This window comes from Lepidochelys kempii, chromosome 15 (assembly GCF_965140265.1).
Source record: "Lepidochelys kempii isolate rLepKem1 chromosome 15, rLepKem1.hap2, whole genome shotgun sequence".
Taxonomy (NCBI): domain Eukaryota; kingdom Metazoa; phylum Chordata; order Testudines; family Cheloniidae; genus Lepidochelys; species Lepidochelys kempii.
Window position 1 is genome coordinate 16,428,393 of NC_133270.1, and position 26,787 is coordinate 16,455,179.

Sequence of the window (26,787 nt, forward strand, 5' to 3'; positions counted from 1 at the left end):
TGGATGGCATGTTCTGTGACAATCATGTAAAATTTAATAAGAAATGTTGCTGTTCTTCCGCCTTCTAGGACTCTGAAGTGTTATGTATGTACACAGGCTTCATTCAATGCACCAATCACTTACTGGGAATACATTTTGTTGTTTTTCCCAGCTATAATTTACTTAAAGTATATGTTCTCTTTAAAAAAAAAAAAGGGGGGGGGGGAGTTTGAAGGATGCTCATCTCTGCAACAGCTTCTGGTGGGAAATTTACTTAAAGGCTTCTACTCACCCAGAGAAGAGAATGGGGTAATCAGGTTCTTGGCCTCCACAATAAAAATGTAGAGTATGGACTTCAGCACTAGTACCCCGTAGAACAAACTGTGGATCTGGAGGTGGAAGAGCCATATCAGCAATAATCTAGAGACACCTTTCCAAGAAGAGAAATCAAAGAAAAGCACAAGATTTTCTTAATCACATAGTGTTAAGCAGCATATATTATGAACAACAGTACTGCAACTGTGCTCTGCTTCAGACAGTTGCTTTGCTTAAGCATCTGTACTTTCCCCTTATAGCTAGCATTATGTTGAGGTTATTCGCCATATAATCCAAACTAAAATGTTCCCTCTTACACTTCGGGATCAAGCAATCTATCAAATCTGTTTCTCATTGCTATCCATCCATGCTAAACTATGAGAAATGCTGAGCTTGCTACATGAATATGCACTCATCATATATTTGAATATACAAATGTGTTCAGTTATTCTCCATGCTGCAAACTGGACTGACAAGTGACAACTACAAAATGCAAGGAATTGGACACACAAATTTAGTGGAGCAAGCACATTTATCATTCCAGTTAGGCCCTTGGCAAATTCTTTCCCCTTCCTCCCAAAATAATCCTTTCACTGTGCTCTCTTGCCATGGAATATATATCCACTGAAAAGGTTTCAGGTAAGATTAGAGCGATACTCATTTTTACCCCAGAGTTTCATTACTCCCCAGTGTTCCAACTTTTGGTTCCAGGTATGGTTATATTTAAAAAAAAATCAAAACAGCATTTCTTTTTAACTTTATGACCACACTATGTTAAATATTGCATTCAGAGGAGTTTGCACTGTTCCCAGGATCAGGAAATGGATATAGATCTTTTCACCTCTAGGCACTGGTTCAAATATGGCCCAGCATCAGTAGTAATCAAAAAATTATTATTTGATGACTGGGCTGGGGGACTATGTAAAGCAAGTGGTTGATCACAGGCTGCAATTCAACAGAGCTCTTAAGCATGTGCATAAAACTTTAAGCACTTGAGTAATCCTGCTGAATTCAAAAGAGCTACTCATATGACCCAGTTAGGTACATTCTTGAATGCTTGGATCGATCCAGGCCTTACCAAAACATGTTCACAGCACAAAAATGTCCATCAAAATGAACACCTATGTAGACAATTTTTGCAAAGACAACAAAGACTGGATGGCAATGAAGACTGAACTATACTTCAGCTTGCTAGAGAGGATCCTCCAGAACAATGCTGAGGCATATCTATTAATTTAGCAGCCTTTATGAGCTTTAAATTAATTTGGAAAATGACACAGTAGTGAGCATTATAAGCAGGTTTTTACTGACAGTCTTCCCTGTGTGAAATTAGTGACCATGCCCTATATATCCTACACTTCTATCTCTTACTTTATTGCCTGTGTTCACATTAAGAAATGAGTAGATTGAAAAGTAAGGGGGGGGGGGCTGTCATGGTGGATGTCAATAATCATGACTCTTTCAAAAAGCTGTTTACTGGATGGGTTCCACCAGCCCAAAGAATCATTTTTTAAGTTAAATAAGTGAATGTCAACAGGACTCTTTCTCCCAGATGGGTCACAGAAGAGGATGGTAACACAGAAGTAAAACTAAGCATTACATGGACAAGTAAAACGTTTCAGTTTTTAAGTAGACACTCATGATGCATCAGTGTCAGACTTTGACTCTTCCTTTATTAAATGGATGCACTGACTACTGCAACTCAGTTGAGATGAGAGAGATTTAATTCTATCTTTGTTATTTATAGAACAGTGATCACTACCGTATCTGTAATTCCTAATTAAACAAATATTTTAGGTCTGGTCATGAAACAGGCGTTTACAATCTAACATCTCTCTCTTCCTCAATAGTACTGTACAGTAAGCTACAAAAATAATGAGCTCAGTGCATAACTTCCATGTTTTAATGCACTGATTCATCTGTTTTATGATGCTATCTGAGGATCCAGACTCATGACAAGCCAGGAATAAATTTTCAGATGATTACACGCTTGTACAAGGTTGTTCCCCATGGTGAGATTCAACCCTTCAGTGCCTATCTGTAACGTACTTCATCCTTATTATGAGGCTGTCTGTTACAATAAGCGCTTTGTCATTGAAGGTCACTTGATCAGAGCTCCATAACTGTATCCAAAACCATTCTAATCACCCTCAAAGTGACAATTTGTCTTTGTAACCCTCTGGACATTTAATGTAGCTAACACAGAGCATGTTATAGGGAGGTGTCCCTTTTTATGAAGGAATGATTCCAAAGTATAGTTCTAAGAGAGGGAGGGAGACAAAATGGAATTGAGTCAGCCCAGAGGCTATTGGGATTATGAGGCAGGATTTAATAGCATTTTTCTAATTAGCAACACAAAAGTTTTGCTGACAGACTGTGTGTGCCTGGATGTGAGGAAGGTATTAGCTGGCATGAAACAGACACTCCTAATGCATGTTTTTACAAGGACAATACTGTAGAAGACTCCTCAGACTGGGATATAGGGAAAAAATAATAGTAAACATACTTTATTCACTCATGGATTCAAAGTAAATTGTCAATCTTTGGAAGTGGGATTTTGCGATTATATACATCAATCTGGAAATCTGTATTTAATAGTATATGGCTTTTATCAATAGCCCCCCGTTGTGTTTTGCTAGGGAATGAGGTATTTTCTATTATTAATTGCTACTGCTAAATCATCAGAGGCTGCACAGCAAAAAAGACAGCGGTGATGAGAAGTTACAGCATAACAATTTTAAGTTTTAAGTTTTCTACTGCTCTCGGCACTAGTTGTGACACAGCAGTTTGAGCAACAGTCCGGGAACAGTGAACTCCTAAATTCTAATCCCACCTCTGTTGCTAATTCCCTCTGTGAACTTCGGCAACATCACTTAAGAAGATTTTCAAAGGTACTGTATTTAAGTGCCTGAAGATGCAGATAGGTGCTTTTGAAAAATCTCACTAGGAGGCTAAGTGCCTATCTTCAAAATTTTCAAAAGTCCCTAAATGATTTAAGAGTCTAAGTCCCATTGTCAAAACACCAGTGTGAGACCAGAATCAGGCCCTAGGGCTCTAAGCAGCAAAGTGAGACCCACAGAAGGAAATTTATAATAAATGCTTTCAAAAAAGTTCTCTGTCCTAAACTATGTGCTTGACACACAGGCACCTAGATGTTGTGAGCACTGGCTTCCAAGACAGGACATTGGAGGACATGAATTAAATTTTGCTTATGACATTATTTGTTTGTAAGAGGACACCAGCCTTGAGAGATGCAACACCTCCTTGCCGTACTTTGGTCTTGTTATTTTAAATAGACATCAATCCTATTCTTTTTTTCCCCTAGCCTTTCCTGTGCTGGTAACACTCTCCTCCTTCAGTGACCAAACTGTGCTCCAGAAGTTATTTTGACAGGGTACAATACAAACTCCAGATATATTATGTTGATTACTCTTGATCCACCACCAACTACATGCTGATTGGAAAATCCAGGTGTCCAGATCGATATTCCAGTTAGGAAATGACTGTGCACATCACACATTGTATTGTAAAGAGCTTTCCCATGCAGAACATGTTTCTACTAAAATTGGGAATTGTTTAGTCTTCTTCAAAAAATGTAAAGTTATATAACTTTAGAGAACAAATTACCAATAATACCATCTATAAAACCCCACTTTGTTTCGTGTGTAATTTAGGGAACTTTCCTGAAGTTATTTGAGTTTCTATGCAGTGAGAAATGCACTACTTTAGCATTTGATAAAAAAAAAAATAGAAAAAGCTGATTTTTCAATTAATAATAGTCATTAAAAAATGTAAATGTCAGAAAGATTACCTTAGAAAAATCTCACAGAGAATTAAAAACATTAATAGATTCCCACAGGAAAAATTCCAGTTGAATTCAACAACTCTCCTGTTCCCACTCCTGTCATTTGTATTTTCATCACACATCGAAGCAAAAACAAATTGCTAGTAAACTATCATCCAAGCACCCCTTCCCCCACAACCCCACAATTTAATCTGAGATACAGACAGCTTCAGCAAAGACTAAAAAAGGCTTCCGATTCTGTAGTTGTTTACAAAGTAGCAAAAAGTTGGTGCTAAAGAGAGATTTTTCAGGTATGCCAGAGATAAATCTCTCTCAGCACGTCTGGCAAACTGACTCGGGACTCTAACTAGCAGGTGTGCAGATATAATTATGACTGCAAAATATTCAACACATCCAGGTGTGCTCATCATCAAATATATGAAATCCCTTTTATTTCTGGAAATTCCAAGCCTACCAGGTGCCAGCCTCCCAAAGAAGAGTAAGATTAAAGAATTAGTCAGTAAAAATATGAACAACCTTTTTTCTTCCCTGTTCTCATGTATGAAAGCTCCTCTCCAGAGCTCTCCTCTCTCTTCTGTCTTTTCCACTTGGGTCAAAGGGTAACTTTGCTCCTTTCGTGATGATTTTTAAGACACGTTTCCCACATCTTATAGCTAACTAACTAGATTGACTACATAGCACCTGCATTCAGTAAGAATATACAGTATGTAATTTCAAAGAAAACTGCTGGAAAGGGCAGTTTTATTAAGTTAATAGTACAAAGCACATAATCCAACTCCATTTTCAATTTTAAAATATGGTAGGTAGCCCTTACAGTATGAGCTTTCTAAAGGGCCCATAAGGCCAGTCTTGTCCAGGCTTTCTGCCTATAAACCATAACAGAGAGTTGAGCTCTCATGGTGGGGAAATCTCCCCTTCTGCCCTCAGCAGTACCCATAGTGCATGGCTGCATTTAAAAATTGTGGACCTCCCCCATCTCAGCTGGCTACCACCATGCTGGCTGGCTGCATGATCCATTTGAGCAGCTAGGCTGGATCAACAGAGACCCTTGGTTGATTGGCCTTCCTTTAAATCTACTCTACTTGAAATGCCAAAACACAGTGGAACTTGCACATACCTCAGACAACAGTAGTTGGGGCAAATGCTGTATGGACATGTGGCATTTCTAGCAGGCAAAGGATCAAAGTCCAGGATTACAAGTAACCATTTTATCCAAACATAACTAAAATACAGATGGTCTGGCAGCTTCCAGATACATCTGCAGAAAGCAACTGAACTGCTTATTTCAGAGTATTTGAACTCAAAGATGAGTATTTGAAGTTTACTACATACTAAGAAAATGTGCTCTAAAAGCAGGTTAAATATTTGGTAAAACACATATGCCCACCAGCCTTCTGTAGTAATTTTTCAGCCCACTGCCTTTGAGTTTGACACTAAAAATCCTATAAGCTTTACATAAAAACACAGAAGTAGGGAAGAACATTGAAATGGGAAAAGTATCTGAGCAAAAGTATGTTTAGTTTGTACTCTATAATAAGCTAAAAATATAACAAGACTTTTTTTTTCTTTCCCCCACCAAATGAAGCAACTTGGAATTCAAATCCAGATTTAGGCTACAAGGAACAGGAGCTTACATTCTCATCCTGGACCTCATTTGTACACATCACAACTTCACCACATAATTTGATATAATTGTCAATCTTTCCTCAAGTAAAACACAGAAGAGAAACTGCACAGTATCCTGAGGTCAGAACTGAGGCACACTGGTAGAACTGGGGGTAGGAGGGAAGCTTGCCTGTATGTGACACGTGACTTGCTTTTAGACATGTGAACACTATGTTAACTTTTGAAAAATATGCCAAGAAAACAGGACTGTGACATTAAGTTTTTTACTTTATAGATCTGTTTGATATCTTTCTTGCTGTACTGCTAATATTATAATAATACTAATTCCATATATCATGCTTTAGTGTTTATGTTTAAAAAGCTAATTAAGTAAATAGAATGGTTTCAAATAGAATGATTTGACACATAAAACGTACAAATGAAAGAGTCATTCCTTTTAGCAATGTGTATATCCAGTGCTTTACATTAGCATTAGCTAATTACTTTGTGCATTTATTCTTTATCTACGTTCATCCTCAAACATCAGTGTCAAAGTAGGAATTAAGCAACAACGCTGTACCTTAAAAGATCCATGTTAAAAACAAAGCAAAAATAAAATCATGGCAATGGACTGGAAGCATGCACTAGTGTGAATGGAAATATGAACAAAAAATAACATAACCAAGAGATTTCCATTCTGACATAACATTGTTGGTTTTGAAAATTTAAATTTAGAGAGATAACAGCATCAAACAGGACTTGCTGATTTATATGACCAAGCTACACAATACCGTATTAGTGGATACCATTAACCTGTTGCCACACATCCTATGTTACAACTGACTAGAGGCCTGGATTTTTACAGGTTGGGAAGTCAGTGCTGCCAGAGTTTTCATTCTAACTGGTCACAAAATAGTTGTTAATGACCACTAATGACTGACTGCTCAGAAGAAGACTTCAAAACTATAAGCCTAATCCTGAGAGAAGCAAAGTAGCTCCCTCTGCCATTGAAGTAAACAGGAGGCTAGGAGCTCAACCTCCTTCAGGATCTGCGCCAAAGTTAGCTTCTTTCCTGACCCCATCTAGGGAACAACGGAGGTTTCCACATTTCACTGTATAAACCAATAAATGGTTAGGGAGCAAACTGATTTGTTTATCAGCCACTGGTAAAAATATATGCCAAGAAATCCAGTCAAAGCGGGGGGGGGGAATGGCTACTAATAGCAATACAATGTGATTTTTTTCAATCATTTTCAGTCAGAGAATGACTAGTTACATTTTTAACACCTTTTCTCCTCTAACTAGTCATCATCTAACTGACAGAGAACAAAACACAATACACTTATGTCTTTAAATAATTAAGTTTGTAAAGAAAATGCATGTAAATTTCAACATACGATTTTCAGAAATATTTGGGATTTGAGCTGGTATCTTGAGGATAACGTCCAAATACTTCCATCTGCAATTTAAAAAATTCACTATAATTATTTTCCATATGAAAACACAGATTCAGCATGGGAACAAAACTAAGAATACTGAGTTAGCATATGGATCTCATTGCCCCTATACATTTTAGTCACTGAAACAAAAAGCTATTAATCAACATGTAAAAGCCATAAATTAACATAAACATTAATCATTCTAATACTCCTGGTGTGTCAGAATGATAATTTTTTTTCAGTCTTTCATTTTGACATACTCGCCTTTAGCTATCAGCTGGCTGACCTTTCTTAACACAGTTAAACATTTTAGGCATTGCAAATCTCACTGAAATAAACATTTTTGAGAAAGCCGAATATCATGGCTACAGTTATGCCATTGCACTTGTTTTTAATATGTCAAGCTAAAACACAGCATGAAAACACAGCTGAAATTGATGAAATTTTAGTGTTTCATAAACAGGTTCATTGTCCAGATTAAAGAAAAAGAAACCCATCTGTTTTGCTTTATGAAGCCATTAATTGCCCAGTAAAGTGCAATGATAAAACTATAGAAAGCCTTGTTTTAGGAGAAAGAAATCTGACACAAAGTACACAGTAGTTCAACTCCAAAACAGACTCCCCATATGGCTAATGCAAAAAGATATAGGACCTCTAATGCCAAATCTCCTTGAAAAATTAAAGAATGTGAAAATGCACAAAATAAATGAAAAAAAGGCTTCACACAATTGTCTCTGTACAACACAACATTCAGGCTTAAAGTTGAATTCAAGTTTGCACACTTGATAAATCATTGCAATCTAGCAGAAAATTGATAAGCCAAGGACCATCAAAAGGCTGTTTTGAGTAGCCTTTCAGTTCAGCCATGCATAGCAATCTGTCAGCAACAGAGATCTGTCTACCCAGCCTCCGAAATTAGGGGTGCTGCCTACTTCAGCATCAGGCATGAATCTCTTGCTTCCAAAAGCAATAACTAGTTAATATTGTCCTCAGACTGCAAAGATTTAATTAAACACCTTCGAGACATTTTAGCAGACATTTCCTGAAGTACTCTTGTTTAGTAGCAAACTATAAAAAAAACAGCAAACTGACAGAGAAGAAATATATCAAGTTCTTACAGCAACTGAAATTAATCGGGCCAAACTTACATGTCTGCAATTAAGGATTCCGTAATTCTGAGCAATTAAAATACATACTTTATTAGAAAACTAATTAATTCTAGACACATATTTTTCCCATGATAAACTTTTATGATTACTTGATTTATTCCCTTATAATTACTATTTAATTAATCTAGCCTCGTATAATATTATACTATTTTTCTGGCAGTCGACCAATAAAGACAGTAAATTGATTGCGGTTCTATTGTGCAACAGCAGACTCTGTAATGCCAGTTTCAACACCACGTTTATTTATTTGTCTGTTCTATTACTTTTCTTTTCCTCCCACAGGGCATATGAACATGAAACACAATACGCACAGGATAACTTTTTGTGTTCTGTAGATTTTCTCCTTCTAAATGTGAAATAGAACATAAAACTTGCTTTAATTCAGTATCAATGCATATGCAATATGATACTATATAATAAAAATACAACTCTTAAGAAATGATGTTATAGGTCTAACATATATCACAAAATGGCTAGTCAATTGACTATTGACGTACAGGGCCGGGCCCTCAGCTAGAGTAAACTGGGTTAACTCTATTGACCCCCAGTTCCAGCACAGGAGATCGTCCCGTGATAACTGACAATAGGGGAGGAAGGGTCAAATAAAATCTTTCATACTAATTTACAAAGTTCGTACATAATACGACATTTATTTTAATGTCTCCATCAGTTTTACCCAAATTAAACTTTTACTGTGTAATTTTAGCCTCCATTTAAAAAAAATGGACTTACACAAGTTTCAGCCAAAATAAGCCTTCTCACACCTCACTTTAGAAATAATTATTTCTGGAGGAATGGTATCTGTTTGTACTAAACAATGTTAGAGCAAAAATGTACTTAAATATTACCAATAGAAGTAACAGTGGTATTTTTGTTCCCATCTTTACCATTTTAGAGGTAAAAACTATCCATTAAAAAAATCCCACAAGCCACTGCTGACCCTTTACTGTTAGGAGGCCTTAAACTTTCTTCAGTGTATCCTTTCCTAAAATCCTAGCACTGGCCGTCACCTCAAAGTTGGCACCCCATCTCGGTGTGTATTTTTTTCAGGAGGAGGAATTGAGAAGGGATTTGTTTTAAAAACATATGTGGAAGCAACATGCTACTTCATATTCTTTAAATCTTTTGAATCAGTTACTGGATTTTATGCTATTTTTTCTGCTACAAAATATACAACATTGACCACAGATACCACTTATCCAAAATGATCCTAGTTCTAGAGGGAGCAAGGTTATTTCATTGTGTACTGTAAGAAACTGTACCCAAACTATCTCCTGGCCGAGCTATCTGAAAAAGCTCCCAAAATATTTTATTTTATCCTTGTTCCCCCATTTTCTAAAACGCCTAGACAGCACTGACAAAATACAAAATCATTGGAAAAGGCGGAGAGGAAGGAAAGCATTTTTATGGTTAAACTGAGCAAGAAATTCTTTAGGCATTGGCACATTTCAGGATACACATACAACAGAATACTGTATTTATTTTTTTCACCTCGTTTCTGGTTTTTAAGATTTATTTTATAGATAGGTTTCAGACAACTTTTTTAAAAAAACCCACCGAAGTCACAAATCGTTGAAGTAATCAAATAGTAAATCAGCTGTTTTAGTTCCTGCTTGTTTTCATACTCCACATTTTTGACCCTGTCCTGCAAATCCTTACTCACTTGAGCAATCCCTTTGAAGTGAGTGAGGGTTGCAGAATTGGGCCCTTAAATCAAGATATTAAATTATTTCATCTCTATGGGTGCAGGAATAATATCTATAAATTCATTCCTTCTTTAGAATCTTTATGTTTGTTAACTAAGCCACAGTACTGCTGCGAGGCAAGTATTATTATAAATCATTTTACAGACAGAGAGAAACGGAGGCAGAGAGGCTAAGTGATTTGCCCATGGTAATAGAGAGTCACTGAAAGAGCCAGGATCAGCATAGGATTTATGGTCTCCCAGATCTGTGCTCAAACCCTTCCGTAAGCACAATGAAAGTGAACTCACTAAAAGTTTTCTAAGAAAAGAGAACTCTTCAAATTGTATAATAAGGTTGTGTGAGGTTCCTCTACTCTGTATTAATTCATTAGATCAAAACTTGTAGGCTTTATTAGGCAGAAGTCCCACTGGTGTCAGTGGGAGTTTTGCCTCAATAAGGACTGTAGAATTTGGTCCATAATCTTTACTATTTCAAGAATCAATTTTTATTTTTTGTTTAAAAAGGCCCCATGTCATGTATATCAACCATTTCAAATTTAGGATTCAGAGAAGCAGATGAAAAAGCATTCTTCTGCTGTGTCTCTCATTAAAATTCAACATGAATTGGTATCAGCACCTCCTTTTTGTCCACTGTGATTCCCATCAGATACAATATATGTAGATGTTATTTGGATAAGCCACGTTATCAGATAGCAAAGTAGTCCAAGAAATGTGACAAGAATGCACTGTAATTCTGGTGCAAACAAGAATGACATTTACAGGGTAAATGTCACCTGATCATCAAATACAACAAATGTTTATTTTAACTGCTTAGTCTAATCTTAGATTTTAGATACAAAACCACAATTGTTCTTCCATGTGAATTTGATCACATAATTCTAGATCCATTTTCCATGACCATGTAGGACGGAGTTGTTAAATATACTTATTTTGAGAGAGACAAGTGGGGTGAGGTGATATCTTTAAATATTTAATATCTTTGGTAATATCTGAAGAAGAGCTCTGTGCAGCTCAAAAGCTTGTCTCTTCCACCAACAAAAGTTGATCCATTAAAAGATATTAACTCACCCACCTGGTCTCTCTCATATTCTGGTACCGACATAGCTACAACCCTGCAATATTTATTTTCCCCATTCCTGAGACAACAATATCAAACAGGTAAATAGTCAAAATGTGAAGGATATTAATAAAGAGTGAACAACTACAACACCAGTTCAATAATTCTTCAATGACCTTCATACTAGAATTTCTAGTATTAAATGTTACAGATGCCTGGCACATTCTGATCAGCTAGCTCTTCCATATTTTTAAGGGGTCATGTCTTAACATTAGCTGTTTATTTCTCTCTGCTTGCTAAACCAAAAGTTCCTGAAGACAGTTAACATGTTTAAAGTGTTATTACTTATTTAAAGCTTCAGTCTCCTTGTCCAGTATGAACCACAATCAATCAGAAAAACAAAACAAAAAACAAAACCCAACAGTGAAATCTAAAACTGTTTCACCATCTTAATTCTGAACCTTGAAACAGCCTGCAGTACCTGAACTTGAACTTCCAGCCTTTGAATGGGCTCTGAACAGCCCCCTTTTGTACTGCTCTTTTATGTTGGCAGGAACTGAAGTGTCAGTCTTTCATCAGATAATCAGATTATGTCAAATTCTGACCAAATTCATTAAGAAAACCTTTACAAGCATCATTATCTCAAAGCAGAAAATCTAGATCAAAGTATAACAGATTTTACAGCACAATAAAACTGATTATAAATATTTAAACACTAATTAAAGTGCCTCCATTGTTAAAAAGCAAATAAATAATTGAAAGCTACCTCTCTTTATAAAACTATCCAAGTCCACCATATTTATCCACTGCTTCACAGAAAATCAGGGTCAAGATTGGGTGGATGGTGGGAAGATGTGAATATAAAAGGGAGTCATTTGAGAACATGGAGGATAGCTAGAGTTTTAAATCATTTGTCTGAAGTAAGCCACTCCAAATGTTCATTCCAGTGAAAGATTATTAACTCTTTAATGTCTTTACTAAACCCATTCCCACCAGACAAAGATCTGACGGACAATGTCAGCTGCTTAGGCAAGAGGCTCCAGATTGAGGGGATGGAAGTCAGATCAGAAAGAATATGGGAGGGAAGAACTTTTTTTAAAAAATATTCAATGGTAAAAAAAAATTCCCAGACTAACAAAACTAACCAAAATCTGCCAATTTTTGCTAAAATTTCCAACTTCTTGTCTGTTTGTATAAAGAGCTAGATAACTGAAATTTGGTAAACATGCTTTTCATACAGAGATATTGTGTCTATGTGCTAAAAACCCTTATGTTTCATGTACTAAGAAGAAGAGAAAGTCCTAAGCAATTGCCTTTTCCTCCCTATTCCAATTGGATATCAGCCATAGAGATCATTCTTTAAAGAGGAAACCGAGCATTCAGGAGAGGAAGGAATCAGGTATTAACTAATCAATGAACAGCAGCAAAAAAAAAAAAGGTCACCAATAATGGTTTGACTCACTTTGAAGTATAATCAGATTCTTCATCTGTAACTCAAATTTAAAAACTATAATAATTTACGGAAAAGGGATTAATTTAGCCATTTTGAGTCAAAGATTTATTTCATAACTTCATCCCAAATCCTGTATATTGTTAGGATCCCTTTCCCCTTTGAAGACTTAGTGAATGATTGAAGCTTCTACTTTCTGAGAAACAGATAACACAAGACCAGTAATCTGACTCTAAACCACTGGATAAAGGCAGTTTGTTTCCTCTTAGCCCATCTGTCAACACCTCTTCAGTAATTAGTCCTAATTATTACAAAGACTAGCCTCCCATTCGCATTATTAAATCAGAAATAGTATCATAGCCAGGTATCTTTCAACACCTACCAGACCAGCGACCTTCGATTTCATTGAATCTTCTATCAGTATCCGCCTTTGCAAGAGCCTAGGCAGTAATTTTAGCATCAGCTTCAAAGATGCAGATCCCACAGTGGAATTCCAGGGATGCATTCATATACACATGCACATCATGTGACAGGAGAGCAAGCAACATAATTGACCTTTGCATTGTTCCCAAAACTACTGTGATATCAAACACACATTCAGTTTTATACAACAGAACTTTTTTTGTACTTATAAGTCTTCCTTTGAACTAAATACTAATAGGGAAGCTAATGGCATCCTGGTTGCAAATATAACAATTTAACATTTTTAAGGAATAATAATGAGGTATTGCTATAATTTGGAACAACCAGAGGTATTTTTTTTCTTTTAAGGAGGACTTGCACAAATAAAACAAAACAACCCCTCTTACCCCCAACATGGGCTTATGCCTGTATAAAGAAGGCTTGATGGGTTTTTATTTATTTATATTTCCCCTATATTTGAAATTCTTCTCTGGAAGGTTTTAGATGTCTGGAAAACATACATGGTTGCAACATCACAGATACCAAGGAAGTGAAACTTAATTAATTGAAAGAAAAGGAGGACTTGTGGCACCTTAGAGACTAACAAATTTATTTGAGCATAAGCTTTCGTGAGCTACAGCTCACTTCATCGGATGCATTAGTTGAGAAAATTTGTTTTTGTTAACATATATTTAAGCAAAACTCTTGAAATAAAAAGGTGTCTGTGTTAAGGATTCAGCACCCTTTCTCTTATAGGCAGAGAGTGTAGTCACAATACACAGCTGAGACCACTAGTGAGGTCTTGTTTACACTGGGATTTTCAGACACTAGTGCAAACCCCTAGCTTAGACATGGTGCATTGGTATAAAGGCACTGGTGCATGCTATGACTTGCACCAATGCAACACTAAGGGTTTGTCCTGATACAGATACAGCAGTGCAGCTATGTAAAAAATTTCAGTGTAAACAAAGCGAGTCCTCCAACAAAAACAGGGAATACAAGACATGATGTCCCTAATGTTTTGTCTGCTCATATTTTACCTTAGAAACGTTTTACGAAGGCACAAGCTCATTTCCTCATCCAGCATCCCCTTTGCAGATCACTTTTAAAGCCAACAAAAAGTTTAATAATGATCAGAAGTTAATTATTTTACAGGAAACAACCATTCAATTTATTTAGGGTGAAATACTACCCAACTAGCAAATAGCCTGAATGATCAGGATTTGTGGCAGGGCACTAAGTGAGAATGGAAATGGGTGGGAATCACACACACACATCTTCAGGGACCTCATAGCCCCACTATGGCGCTATTGAAGCCCATGGACTGGTATCGTGGCTGCAACTCCTATGTGAGGGTTTGGCGACACGGAAGCATTAAACCCCGGCCTCTTCTCCAATCCACCTGTTGCAGTTCCCTCTAAGCTGGTCTATTTGGAATTTTCATGAAGACATCTCTGCAGCACGCAGGGAGTGTGGAGGTACTCCGTGGAATTACTCCACTCCAATTTTCCATGTACGTCCCTCTACAGGACTTACATGGTGCACAGGGCATCACGCGGCACATCCGCACCTGGATCAGTTTCCCCTTCATAAGTAACTTAACCTCACTGCCAGGAACAACAAAAAGCTACTAAAGCTAACATCCCAAGTCTCGTATTTTTCCAATCAAAGGTCATTATAACTATAATTAGCAATAGATAGGTACTGAAATACCAATGGCTCCAACTTTGAAATGAGTATAAATATTTCAAGTAGCATATTAATAAGGCATCCATTAAAATCAATATTAACACAGTACAAAATATTCTTATTACATTTCCCTTTATAAAGCTCTAATGGTCATACGAATAGCTCCAGCATAAGGTGGAGTTTCCCCCCTTACAATGTCACTTGTATCACTAAAAAAAAGTTATAAAAATCAAAATCAGATGTGCCTTTTAAAGGAAAAAGGTGTTTCTCTATTGAATAAATATTATTCCAGTTAGTCTACCCAACATAAGTCTCTCCTGAGCTCTAAGAATTTTAAGATTTCTGTAGCAGGGCTAAGCAAGTGAGAAAAGGGTAAATAGTAAAGGTGAGTACTTGGGCAAGCAGATGGTGATTGTACTGTTCAAATGCTGGAGAAATGGCATAGTAGTTTAAATACACAGACTTCCTGGAACTACCAGTTAAAATCCCAGCAGAATGACTCAGTCCTTCATCCTTCTACATTAAACAGCCCGCTTCCATCTACCACGTGTTTATCTTTCAGTGGAGACCTTTAAAGAGTCTATCTGTTCTGCATCAACACTATAGAACACTTGGCACTTTTTGTAAGAGTTTGCGTTGGCCAAAATCTCTGTTCTCCACAGTACAGTGCAGCATACCAGTTGGCTACCACTCTCCACTCCAGAGTTGGCTGCATTTCAATGGAGTATTTTACATATGGACATATCCTGCCCTACTTTGGTGTCATATGTAAAGCTGGGGATGGAATGGGTATTTCTTATATGCACCTCTCATCATCTTAATTTCCATAAAAACGTGCAACTAAATGTCTGATCAAAAAATAAGGAGTAATAATGATGTGAACAGGCACATACAGTGTAGCTTTGAAAAGAAAAATAGGCACAGCCAGGAAGTATCACAGAGAAAATTCATCCAAACTCCAGCTCCAGGAACTAAGGAGAGGGTGTCCATATCTCCGTGACTCTGCGGGTGTGGGGGCAGTTCAGCCTGTGGCACAGGCTAGGGCAGCCCTAACTCACATTCCCAACTTTCATAGTATGTATGGGTCTTGCAGGAACAGGAAACAGCCAGGGTGCAGTAAGGCCATTCCTCTTTCTCCTATGGACTGTCTCAGAAACATCCCAGCCCTCAAATGATTATGGGAGTGATCCTGCAGTCTTTATTCAGGTTAAATTCCCACCAAATTTTTTCACTCAATTTAATAAAATCACTAGAAGTGACATATTATAGGTGTTGTAATGATGCTGACTCTGTTATATAAACACCATGTTAAAAAGAAAGATCTAATGACAATATTCTTGGATAACGGTTCTTTGAACAAAAACTAACTGGTGTAGATTTGTTTCTGATACTTATATGGCAAGGATTTGTAAACTAGTTAAAATTTCCTAAATAAAATAAACAAACAAATAGAAAAAAACCTGGAGTTTAACCTGAATAAAGACTGCGGGATAAGGCCCCATATTTCCAACACAGTTTTTACAAGGAGAAATGAAGCCCAGTTTTGTTAAATTGCTGGCAACCCACCTCTGCACAAGTTGCAAAACTGTGTATTTATTTACATATGAGAATATTCTAAGGCAACGCCCTTTTGCGGTTTCCTCAGTGGTAAAATGGCCCTATCCTCCAAATGCTGACAAGACAAAAGTAACTTGACAGATTATTCACGTGAATAATGTTTGTGCAGGTTTACATCACAGAACCATGAAATGTTCATTGGGTGACTATTTTTAAAGGACCTCAAAACATAAATGTTTTCAAAATCATATATTTTGTATAAAACAGTATTATAATTTACCCTGCAAGATCTTCAGTCTCTTGCTCTTGCAAAAACTGCAAGTACTGGGTTCACGGAAGAATGTATGTGCCAAGAGTATTATATCCACTATTGCAATAAATTCTTCATGGTTAAGGCTAGGACCTTTTTACTACATAAATGACCTTTGTTTATGTTTGCAGAATGTTATTCTAAAGTTTTATTGGATGCTATGAAATGTGTGTTCATTAATTTCTTGTGGATAAAAGAGGAGATAGATTTCAAAACCACATGTAAAAGATAACAGAATAGAGGGTTGTATTCTAAACAAGGGCTCAAAATAGCTAAACCCTAGTTGGTATTGTGATAATGGGGACAAGTCATACATCATGTGACGCATATACCCCACTATAAACATATATACAAATGTGAATTCAGTATAACCAGGATTAAATATGAATCACATGCTTAAGCAGAGAGGTTTTTTTTAAATCTGAAAGTCAAAGCTTTTTTTTATGGCACTGTAAATTTAGATTTCCTAAACTGTTATTCCTTGCTTTAGTTATTGGTACATTTATGGTTTGGCAAAATAACTCCTTTAAGTAAACTGAATATTTTATACATTTTAAATGCACTGATTATATTTAATAAAAGCCACTACTATAATTTTTATAAAACTTGGCTGGATTTCACTGGCTGGACTTCGGGTATTTTTAAATCCCTGGAGAGCTTGGTATGGAAAGTATCTGTTCACTATTATTACCAGTCTCTAATAAATAGTGTTGATGACCCTCTGAAACCTAAATTGTAGCTATTCCTCATATACCCATTCAGCACTGGGCATTTTGGATTCAGTTTATATTCAGCACTTGGCTCTGAAAGAAAGTCCCAGGCATCCACAAGAGCTGTAATTTCAGGCAATCAAGAGGAATGTTAATGGCCTTACACCATCAAGAGCCTGATTCTGAGAGCTGCTGTGCACCCACAACTCCCGATGAAGTCAGTAGTTTCAAAGTTTCAGCATTTCTCAGAAACAGGTCCAATGTCAGATTTTTTCTTCAAGGACCCATTCACAGTCCATTGTGTTCAACAGCAGCTTTCTCACTGCCTGCTAAAGGTGCACCCTCCACAGTTGCTGGAAGAACTAAGAAGGGAACAAAGCAGATAAAGCATAAAAATCATCATAAAGGAAATCAGACAGAAGAAACATTACATTGCATTAAAGTAATTACCAGAAATTAGGACTTCTCTAAAATATTCGCAACAGGCTAGATTGAGACTCAGCCCTGTGTCAAGGCAGCAGGTAGCTACACCGCTGAAGGAGGAGGACCAGGAAGAAACTGACTTGGAGAGCCACACAATTCCTTCCCTGCTCCCTTCTTGTTTGGGAGGAGAGTAAGTTTGGGTGAAGCTTACTCACTCCTTACTCCTAGCCAGCACCTCAGGCCAGCACACAGAGGGGAGCCCATTTCCTGCCCCTCCCCCTTTCTCAGGGTGGTGGTGGTGGAAATATTAAGCATGCAGGCTTTATGGTCTGTCCTTTCCCACATACCTCCAAAGCATTCAAAAGCAGCCATGGCATGGGGTCAAGAGGGGAGATGGTGGAAGGGGACATAGGAGAGCACATTTACTTCCCACTACTCCCCTACATGGCTCTACTTGTCCAATGCTGGCATTAGCATGGCACAGAAGAAGAATGCTATTTAAGAAGAAGATATACTTCAAGTACCTAAGTACAATAACTCACATTTCATGGAAAAAGAAAAGGAGTATTTGTGGCACCTTAGAGACTAACAAATTTATTTGAGCATAAGCTTTCGTGAGCTACAGCTCACTTCATCGGATGCATTCATGGGTATGATAGAGATTTTCCTTACCTTTTTTAAATATAGGGTACATTTTAAATATTTAATTACATTTTGGAGCCATCTGGTTACACAGCATTTATGGTGTAAAAGATAACACAATTAAGTGTGTTTGTTTGTTATATAAATAGGGAGCAGTAAAATAGAGGTAGGTTTTACTCCCATTATATTGATGGAGAAACAGTCCAAGAGAGATGAAATGTCTTGTTAAGGGCTCAAAAGTAGCTATTTTAGAATAGGATTAGAACTCAGGAGTTCCTAAAACCCACTCCTGTGATTAGACGACTATACTGTGCCTGTCTCTCACAGAAATGTGTTCTTTTTTTAATTGTGGGAAGGCAGTATTGTCTAGTGGTTAGAGGGGGAAATGGCAGTCAGGAGGAGATGAGTTTCTTTCCTGACTTGGCCACAGAGTTACTGTGTCCCCTCACTTATGACTAGTCACTCAGGGAAACTGAGGTATAGTGAGGCATGAAAATATCAAAGATCTTGAAGACTGAAGAACTTATTTAATAGTTATGAAGCATTTCAGTTCACCTTTAAATGAAATTTCATCTAACAAATGGGCTCCACATGGACACAGGTGTCTGCCTGCATGCATCTTATTGGAAGGTCAGGGCTCAGTTCATTAATGTTGTAAATCACCTTGACGATTATATTAAAAATCTTGCATTTCTATATTGGAAAAATGAGTTACAATACTTAACTCTTATTCATGAAAACCATCCAAAATGTAGGAAATTATATACAACCCTTCCTTTGGCAAACAATTTAAATAACTGATCTGTCATAGAAAAAAAGACAGATGATAAAACAGTTTAATTCTAATGGCTCAACTGTGGTGCTAAATCACAGTTCAGGACAGAAGGTAGCAAGGATGCACAATGGGCAGCAGCACACCATGGCCTACCTAAAGTAAGGGGGAACCAGATATTGCACCATCCAAGGACAGGGTGCAGTGTGCACCCTCCTAGAACAGGGTGGTTGTGCAAGTCAGTAAAGTGGAGCATGGCCCTGTCATCTCCTTCCCTATATGATGCAGCTAGTGTTGCTGCGGGAACTAGCTCTGAGCACAGCTTGCAATCTGTAAAGCTCAAATGCTGCCACTGAACCAGGCTCCTGTGTAAGTGCACAAGGGTGGGTGAGGAAGTTCCTTATATCCTCTCACCCCAACTTGTGCACCCCAGCAGGGATGGGCTGAACTATAACTCATTCTGAAAAATTTCTTACATTTGACAATAAACTAAAATATTTTGTAACCCACATCCCTCCCGGGTGTGCTGCCCTGTCCCCTCTAGTGGCACCGAGACCACTTAGCCATTAATGAGTCTGCTCTACAGCCTTAGCTAAGGGGCAGTTGGCTTTTAGTTCATGCAGTAGAGGATCATGCACTAAGCTCCAGAGGTCCCCGGTTCGATGCCGCCTGCCAACGACTGGGGTCCGTTGGTGTTACAATTTCACGCAACAAAAAGAAAAAAAATCCATTTTTATCCACCCCCCACTGCTTTGATAAACCATTTGGTCTCTCATTTCATCTAAACAAGCCAGGGTGTGTGACAGTTTACGGAACTGTTTGAGCACCCAGTGAAGTGTACATGGTTTCTCAACCACTGGGAACTAAAAAGCAAAAACAAGTATGTCAAGCAGCACACTTCCAAGCTGGAATGGTGGCCACTTCTATGGTTAACACCAACAATCACAAATAATTAAAAAAGGACTTTCATTAGCTTCACTTGTAGGGAGGGAGTGGGAGGAATGATGTGTCAAACTGCAGTCAAGGAAGTACATATGCCAACTGGAAAAACTGACTATAAACAGCTTTCTTACATAAACACAGAAGGAAGTAACCAACACCCTCAATTGTTCAGTAAGGAGTGGGGGGGGGGGTGTCTGTAAATGCAACTAGAAAAAACAAACAAAACTGAAACAATTCCCGAATGTTCCTTCTGCTCATAATTATCCCCACAGTCATCGTTCTAATTCAACAAGGTGAAACTGCCAACAGGTGTTAGAATTTGAGGCACAAACGATAAAATTTAAAGACAAACGAAGTGCAAGAAGTCAAAATGGGCTAATCATAAAAATGAACAAATTTATGAGCATGATGGACTAAATTCTAGTGGGCTAGGCACATAAATGAGTGTCAGGAATATTGAGAAGGAAGCAGTGGGAGAACATTATGGAAGCTGGCTGAACTGGAGAGACTGCTATGTGGGCCCGTTGCAGTTTCCATTGTGGATTATCTAAACGGGGAATAGTCATGGTTTACAGTGGTTACATGCACACGCAGCCACCCAGACCAAATAACAGTCCCTGCTCACAGGTCTCTTAGCAGAAATAAAATCTTCAATGGAGCTACATCCAAAGGAGTGGTCAAAAAAGAATTAGAAAAGTTCATGGAAGATAGGGCCATCAATGGCTATTAGCCAAGATGGTCAGGGATGAATCTCGTGCTCTGGGTGTCTGTAAACGTCTGACTGCCAGAAGCTGGGACTGGATGACAGGACATGGATCACTTGATAATTGTCCTGTTCTGTTCATTCCCTCTGAAGTATCTGGCACCAGTGGGAAGACAGGATACTGGGCTAGATGGATCATTGGTCTGACCGAGTATGGCCATTCTATGGCCATTCTTAAATTCTTATGGACTCAAGCAGAGCTAATGTGATGCTACAAAACTATCCATACCATTTAGCCCACATCAGGCATATTTGTGACTTTTAAAAAACATAATGAGCCAAATCTTCTAGTTATGGGTCTGGAACTTATTAGCTGTTAATCAAAAAACAGTAGGGCAATATATCAGTATAAGCATATTCTGCCAACCCCTGATAATTAAAGAATCATTCCCTGCCCATCCACCCACTTATGTAACAGATCGTAAAACTGACAGATAGTCCTGTAGGAGTCAGGATTTCTAATGTATTGGTAGCAGCAAGGTTATGTTACTCTTATGGTTTCTTATCAGGGTTTTAATTTCATTTGCTTTCTGCATCTACCTTCTAAATCCCTGACCAATCTGAAACGGAGAAGATGTCAGTCATCATAAAGAAACGGTAGACACAAAAATGTGTCAAACTGGTTTTGAATTTTTTAAAATAATAATTAAAAGCACACAGTGCTAAGTGCTCACACCACACAGGCTTCCTATTTGGGACAAAGCTGCATCACTCTTCATCCTACTTCTCAGTCATGCCAAAAAGTTACCTTTGCTTTCCCAAAGACAACAGTGACTCATTGTAACACAACTTGTCAGTTTGTGCACTCAGATGGCTGTGGTGGCAGTTAAGAGCAGAGACACAGGTATGTCCCTTGACACTATACGTGTACTATTGGATAGAAAAAGTTAGGAGTTTCTTTGGTATATACTCTAAAATATAGAAAATAAAATGTTTAAGAGCTATGTGCAGAGGCAACTTTATGATAAATCTGCCTGTCTTCCATTTTAAATTCAAGCTCATCTCTGTCTAGAAGGTTCTACATAGTTCTGTCCCAGCTAAAGTCTCACTTCTAGCTATCACCTATTCTCCCACTTATACCTATGCTCAGCCAATTCAGCTCACCTTGTTGCTCCCCTGCTCTCCCATGTCCATGCCTTTTTTCATGCTGCACACTACACCCGACACACCCTCACTCACTCTGTAAAGCACACAGCCACACTCTCCCACTTCAAGTCCTCCCTCACAATGTAGTTCTTTTGGTCAACCTACGATCACTGGCCTTCACTCTGCTTTCACTCTGGACACTACCCCACATGTTAATAAGTTAAAATGCATATATAACAACAAGCATACCTCACAATCTTTCCCTGATCTAATTCATGCATTCCCTTACCCCCTTCCTTTCTTTGTCATCCATCCTTGCTATGTTGTCTAGTCCAGTCTAGTCTAGTCTATTCTCCCACCTCTACTCACGCTGTATAGTACTTTATTCCACAAATAATCCCATTGATTTCAGATCCCATTGATCTATGATGCAGAATAAAAAATAGTGTTCACAGAACTGATGTGTTTGCATAATTCCTCTTTCCCCACCTCTCACATGATCAAATCTTCTGCTATTCAAATTCCATTTTTGATGATGGAAACTCGCATATAAAGGAGAGGCGGTTTTTGACTAACTGGACCAGTTGAGCTATGTTTCTGTGCATGTGCTACAGTATCTTTTCTGCAGCACACCTACTAACCAGACAGGACACTGAGCAAGTGATGGTTTTGACAGCCAGAAGCTAATCAAGTGACAAATGATCAGGTTTCAACAAATAATAAAGCAGAATCCAGCTGTGAATTTGTTGGATGAAAATCCCAGCATCCCCCATACTATCTCATGCACATTTCAATTTATGGGAAGAAAACAGAGTAAAGGGATTTTCTCCACCCTTTCTCATGCGGGCCATAAAATAGATTTATTACCTATGTTATATTCTGTGTTTTCTCCTGAGGAAAAAGTATGGGAAGTGGTGGAACAAGTTTTTGTTGTGGTTGTTGTTATTTTTAATACCAGGATCTGCTTTATGATGAACACAAAGCCAAATTTTGAACCCTGTTCATATCATAAGGCCCTCCTATTTAATACTTTAGTCCAGGTTTCTCAACCTTTTTGATACCAGGGACTGGCTTGCTGCCTTCCTAAACTGTATCAAGGAGATCTCAGGGACCGGCGCTGGTCCATGGCCCAGTTGTTATGAAACACTGAACTAGTCACACTTTCTACCTTCTTAAATCTTGTAGCACTGCCTTTACATCTCAGTGGGGAAATCTACAACTGTTCTAGCTGCCTGAATGTGCAAAGTCTTTCCTGAGATTCCTATCTGGTACATTTTTAGAGGAGAATTCAGCCCCCGCCCATAATATCAAAGGTCTTTGGTTCCTATTGAAAAATTGTGGACTAACTCTCATACTGAGAGCATTGGTCTACATTCCTCCTCAGCTAATTCCGGTTCAGCTTCACCTCCCTACCACACTAAGTGACATGCTCACAGCACAGGTTGTCTCGCAACCGAGCGATAACAGATTTCATTCCTGCAGCGTAGATGAGACTGAATCATGTTTTAACTATGTTTCTGAACCCTGCTACAGCCTGGACTTTTGCTCAGTTTGGGAACACAGTTAATATGTCCCGTCTACACTGCAATACACGTTTTTAATCATGCCAAGAACTACCTTTTTGTTACTGGGTCCCCTTACTCAGTAGGATTTGCAGTGTACATAGAACCTAAATGTCCAATTTTTACAACGTGGTTCATCTAGCAACTGCAGTTTAATGGGTTATATTTTCTCCAGAAGGCAGACCTGTACTAGCTTCACAACGGTCAAAGACCCATCTCTTTGGAAGAATTCCTTTATACACTAATGCTTTACAGCAAGTCATATATGACTACCACCCAGCTAAGTTAAGCAGTACTGAATAAAGTTACCATAAGAAGCACATAATCAAAATGCATCATAACAGGACTTCTCAACAGGGCTTTTTGTGAAGAAAATAGTGGGTTTTTTTTCAGGAGGAAAAAAGGGGGATTTTATTCACGTTTTGAACTGTTATGTCTGAAGTACTTACATGAATATAACATATTTGGAAGTTTTTTGATACTAGAAATATTAGATTTTGAGATCATTTGGGATGACCTCATTCATGGCTTTCACACATGTAAGTAATACAGCTATGAGAAACTCAAATTAGTAAATCTTTTCTACGATACCATCACTTGCATGCTACTTCAAAGTATGTGTGTATATAAAAATTAAATATACATACTCATTCACACCACCACCATTTGAAAATAGGTTGGTTTGTTTAGCATTGTAATAACACAATTGATTCTGATTTCAGAAGTGGAACAAAGCATTAAATGACCTATATCACAGTGGCAATCTAGAGCGGTTTCATGGTATACAACAAAAGCATCAAGAGTCCACTTTTTGTCACATTCCAGTGTGCAAATACTACACTCAAAGGAAATTTTTCTTCAGCTCTCATCTGTGGCAAAAATTGAACAGTTTTTTCATGGATTTATTTTATTCTGATTGTTTTGTGATCACTTTTACTGCTCCATAGAGACCAACAATTTTGAAATTGCTCAGCAATTACAGTGGTTTTTGAGCAACTGCAATTTTAAACTCTTCGTTTGTAGTACCAAATGCATTTTAATGGGTCAAACTTTAATATTTAAAAAATGATCCATAAATCCACCTACATACATTTTTTGACCCAGAATGCTATTACTGCCATTTAACTTAAACTACTTTTTCTCTTTTAACATACACATGTTTTACTTAGGTTCAAAGTTGTGCAAATTGCAACATGACAGCATTAATAACTCAAAAGCAAAAAGTTCAAGCTTTGATTCGTCAGCATTAAAGTTTCCTTTAACACTGGAAAAATACATGCATCTTGGAAAAAGGGAATTGTGAGTATTGTTTTCATTGGCTTTTGTGAAGAAACTAGTTACAACTGACTGGTTCACAGTTCTTACTATTCCAGGTGAACTGTGTGTTGTTATGACTGGGCTTATGGAGAATTAGTATTCAAGTTGAAATATAAAAGGCATGCGAACACAAGACATGTTCTAGCCAGATATACTGCATGGTACAAAACAGGAAAATTGTTGGCTAGGAATGTAAGAACCCATAAAGGACATTGGTGAAGGGTTGGGCTGCAAAAGGTAATCTGTAATACTTTAAAATGCAATTACGGTCAGGGAAGTCATAATGAGTCAAAAATGACATCATCTTCTTCAGCGTGTTAGCTCCCAATGCATATTAAGACTTCAGTCTGCTGATTTTAATGACAAAAACCAGTTTTTACTCCTATTAGCACTGCAGAGCCATGAAAGATTGGGAGCTAGTTTCTATTCTGTTGCATGCATCAACACCATTAACAGTTCTGACTGCAGAATCTTTATCACGGACGTTGACAAACAAGCCAGAAGGAGCCCAGATTTTGTTTCCAAAATTATTTTGGTTATGAAAAAACATTTCCTTGTAAACTGAGCTAATTTCATTAGGATTCATTAATAGACAATACAAGTACTACGAGACATCATTTTCAATAATTACAATTAAAAATTCTTGCAAAGAGAGTGTCCTTTTCAGTCTAAATAACTTAGGCCCATATACTTCCCCTGGTGTGCAGTACAGGTGAGAAAAAACCAGGTAGACCCATTCAGAGAGGGCAAGCAACTAAGTAAGATGTGTGGGATCCACGAAAGTATTCAGACACCTAAACCCCAGACTCAGGCACCCAAGCCCCTGTGTTAGGCACCTAAGTCCCAGTTGTAGCTTTGCTGCAAGCCACAAAACTCTCACCAAACCTCTAGACACCTCCCAGGTCAGTGCCCTAATGACAGGACTATAGAGTCATTCTCTCTGGACCAATGACTATTCAACTGTGGATACAAACTTAAATAACGCATCCACCTGGAAGGGAGGAAACCCCTCGTCTAGACCCCCTGCTCCATCAACTATCATTATTTATCCACAGCGGACCAGCTTCAACAGGAGAGATTCTGGAAATTATAAGATATGCCCCTCCACCTCCGGCTGTCTTGTGTGGAGTGAGATAGGTGCCTAACTCATTTCTGCAATAAACACCTTAGGCGCCTAAACTGCCTGATGCCAGGCAGTAGGTGGCCGTTTGTGCATCACTAAGCAGAGCTAAGCTTCTATCTTCAAGAGAGGGGAGGGGCTTAGCCAATAAGAGGTGCTAAGGAGAGGGAGGTGTGCTATCTTAGGTGGCTCCTCACCTAGTGGGCTTGCTTCTGAGGATCCCATTCTTGCTCCTCTCCCCATTCATTGCATTGGGAGCCTAGGTGCCTAACTCGGCCTTGCAGATCACAGTGTTGTTCCTGAATTTTCTAGGGGCCTAAAAGATAGGATGCCATGATGCTCACCATTGCAACACCTAAGTCCCTTTGTGAATCCTTCTTAGTTACACTGCTCCCTCTGACTGAATTCATGGAAGAAGTTAGTAGCGTTGGGATTGGGGGAGAGGAAAGGAGTAGAGGTGAGACAGGAACAAGCTGGGGTAGAAAGCCTATTCCTCCAATACTGCAGGCCGCTCTTCAAGAAATCTTGCAAAGAGGGAATTCTGTCTGAGAATATAGGGTAACAGAGGCTGGGAGCATGGGAAGGAGAATACGCAGATTCAGCAGTCCCTGTGGAATTACAGAGTTTAAACTTTTGTACACAAGGGGATAATACAGGCTATTTTAATGAAATAAAAATATCACCTATTCTCATTGTAACAAGTAAAGATACAAAAAAAAGAACGCAAATTTTAGATATGGGCAACTAAATATCAAATCTAAATTCTGCATCTGTGTGCTCAAATAGATAGGCAGGCCCATGAAATGACATTTACATTTCTACGTGATAATCTAAATGCTCATGCATCGTGTAGCCATTTGTAGACTGGGCTTCACCTACTTTATGCATGATCTCGTAGCATATTGCTCAGTTGCTGTAAAATCAGGCAGCCAGTAGAGGGAGCAAAAGTAAATAAAAGCATATTGTCA

The 26,787-nt window shown here is 38.1% G+C and overlaps 1 protein-coding gene across 5 annotated transcripts in view; it reads right to left on the reverse strand.

Moving 5' to 3' along the window:
- Positions 1-26,787, reverse strand: part of GNB1L (G protein subunit beta 1 like) — a 56,622-nt gene that overhangs the window by 26,994 nt on the left and 2,841 nt on the right. For 2 of the 5 annotated variants that reach the window (XM_073312574.1, XM_073312573.1), the window contains exons 2-3: positions 7,102-7,163; positions 272-409 (exon numbers count right to left, since the gene is read on the reverse strand). In XM_073312574.1, coding sequence (XP_073168675.1) covers positions 272-387 — 116 coding nt within the window. In that variant the 5' untranslated portion in view covers positions 388-409; positions 7,102-7,163. The remainder of the gene's footprint in view (positions 1-271; positions 410-7,101; positions 7,164-26,787) is intronic. The other 3 variants (XM_073312577.1, XM_073312576.1, XM_073312578.1) reach the window with 3 other exon arrangements.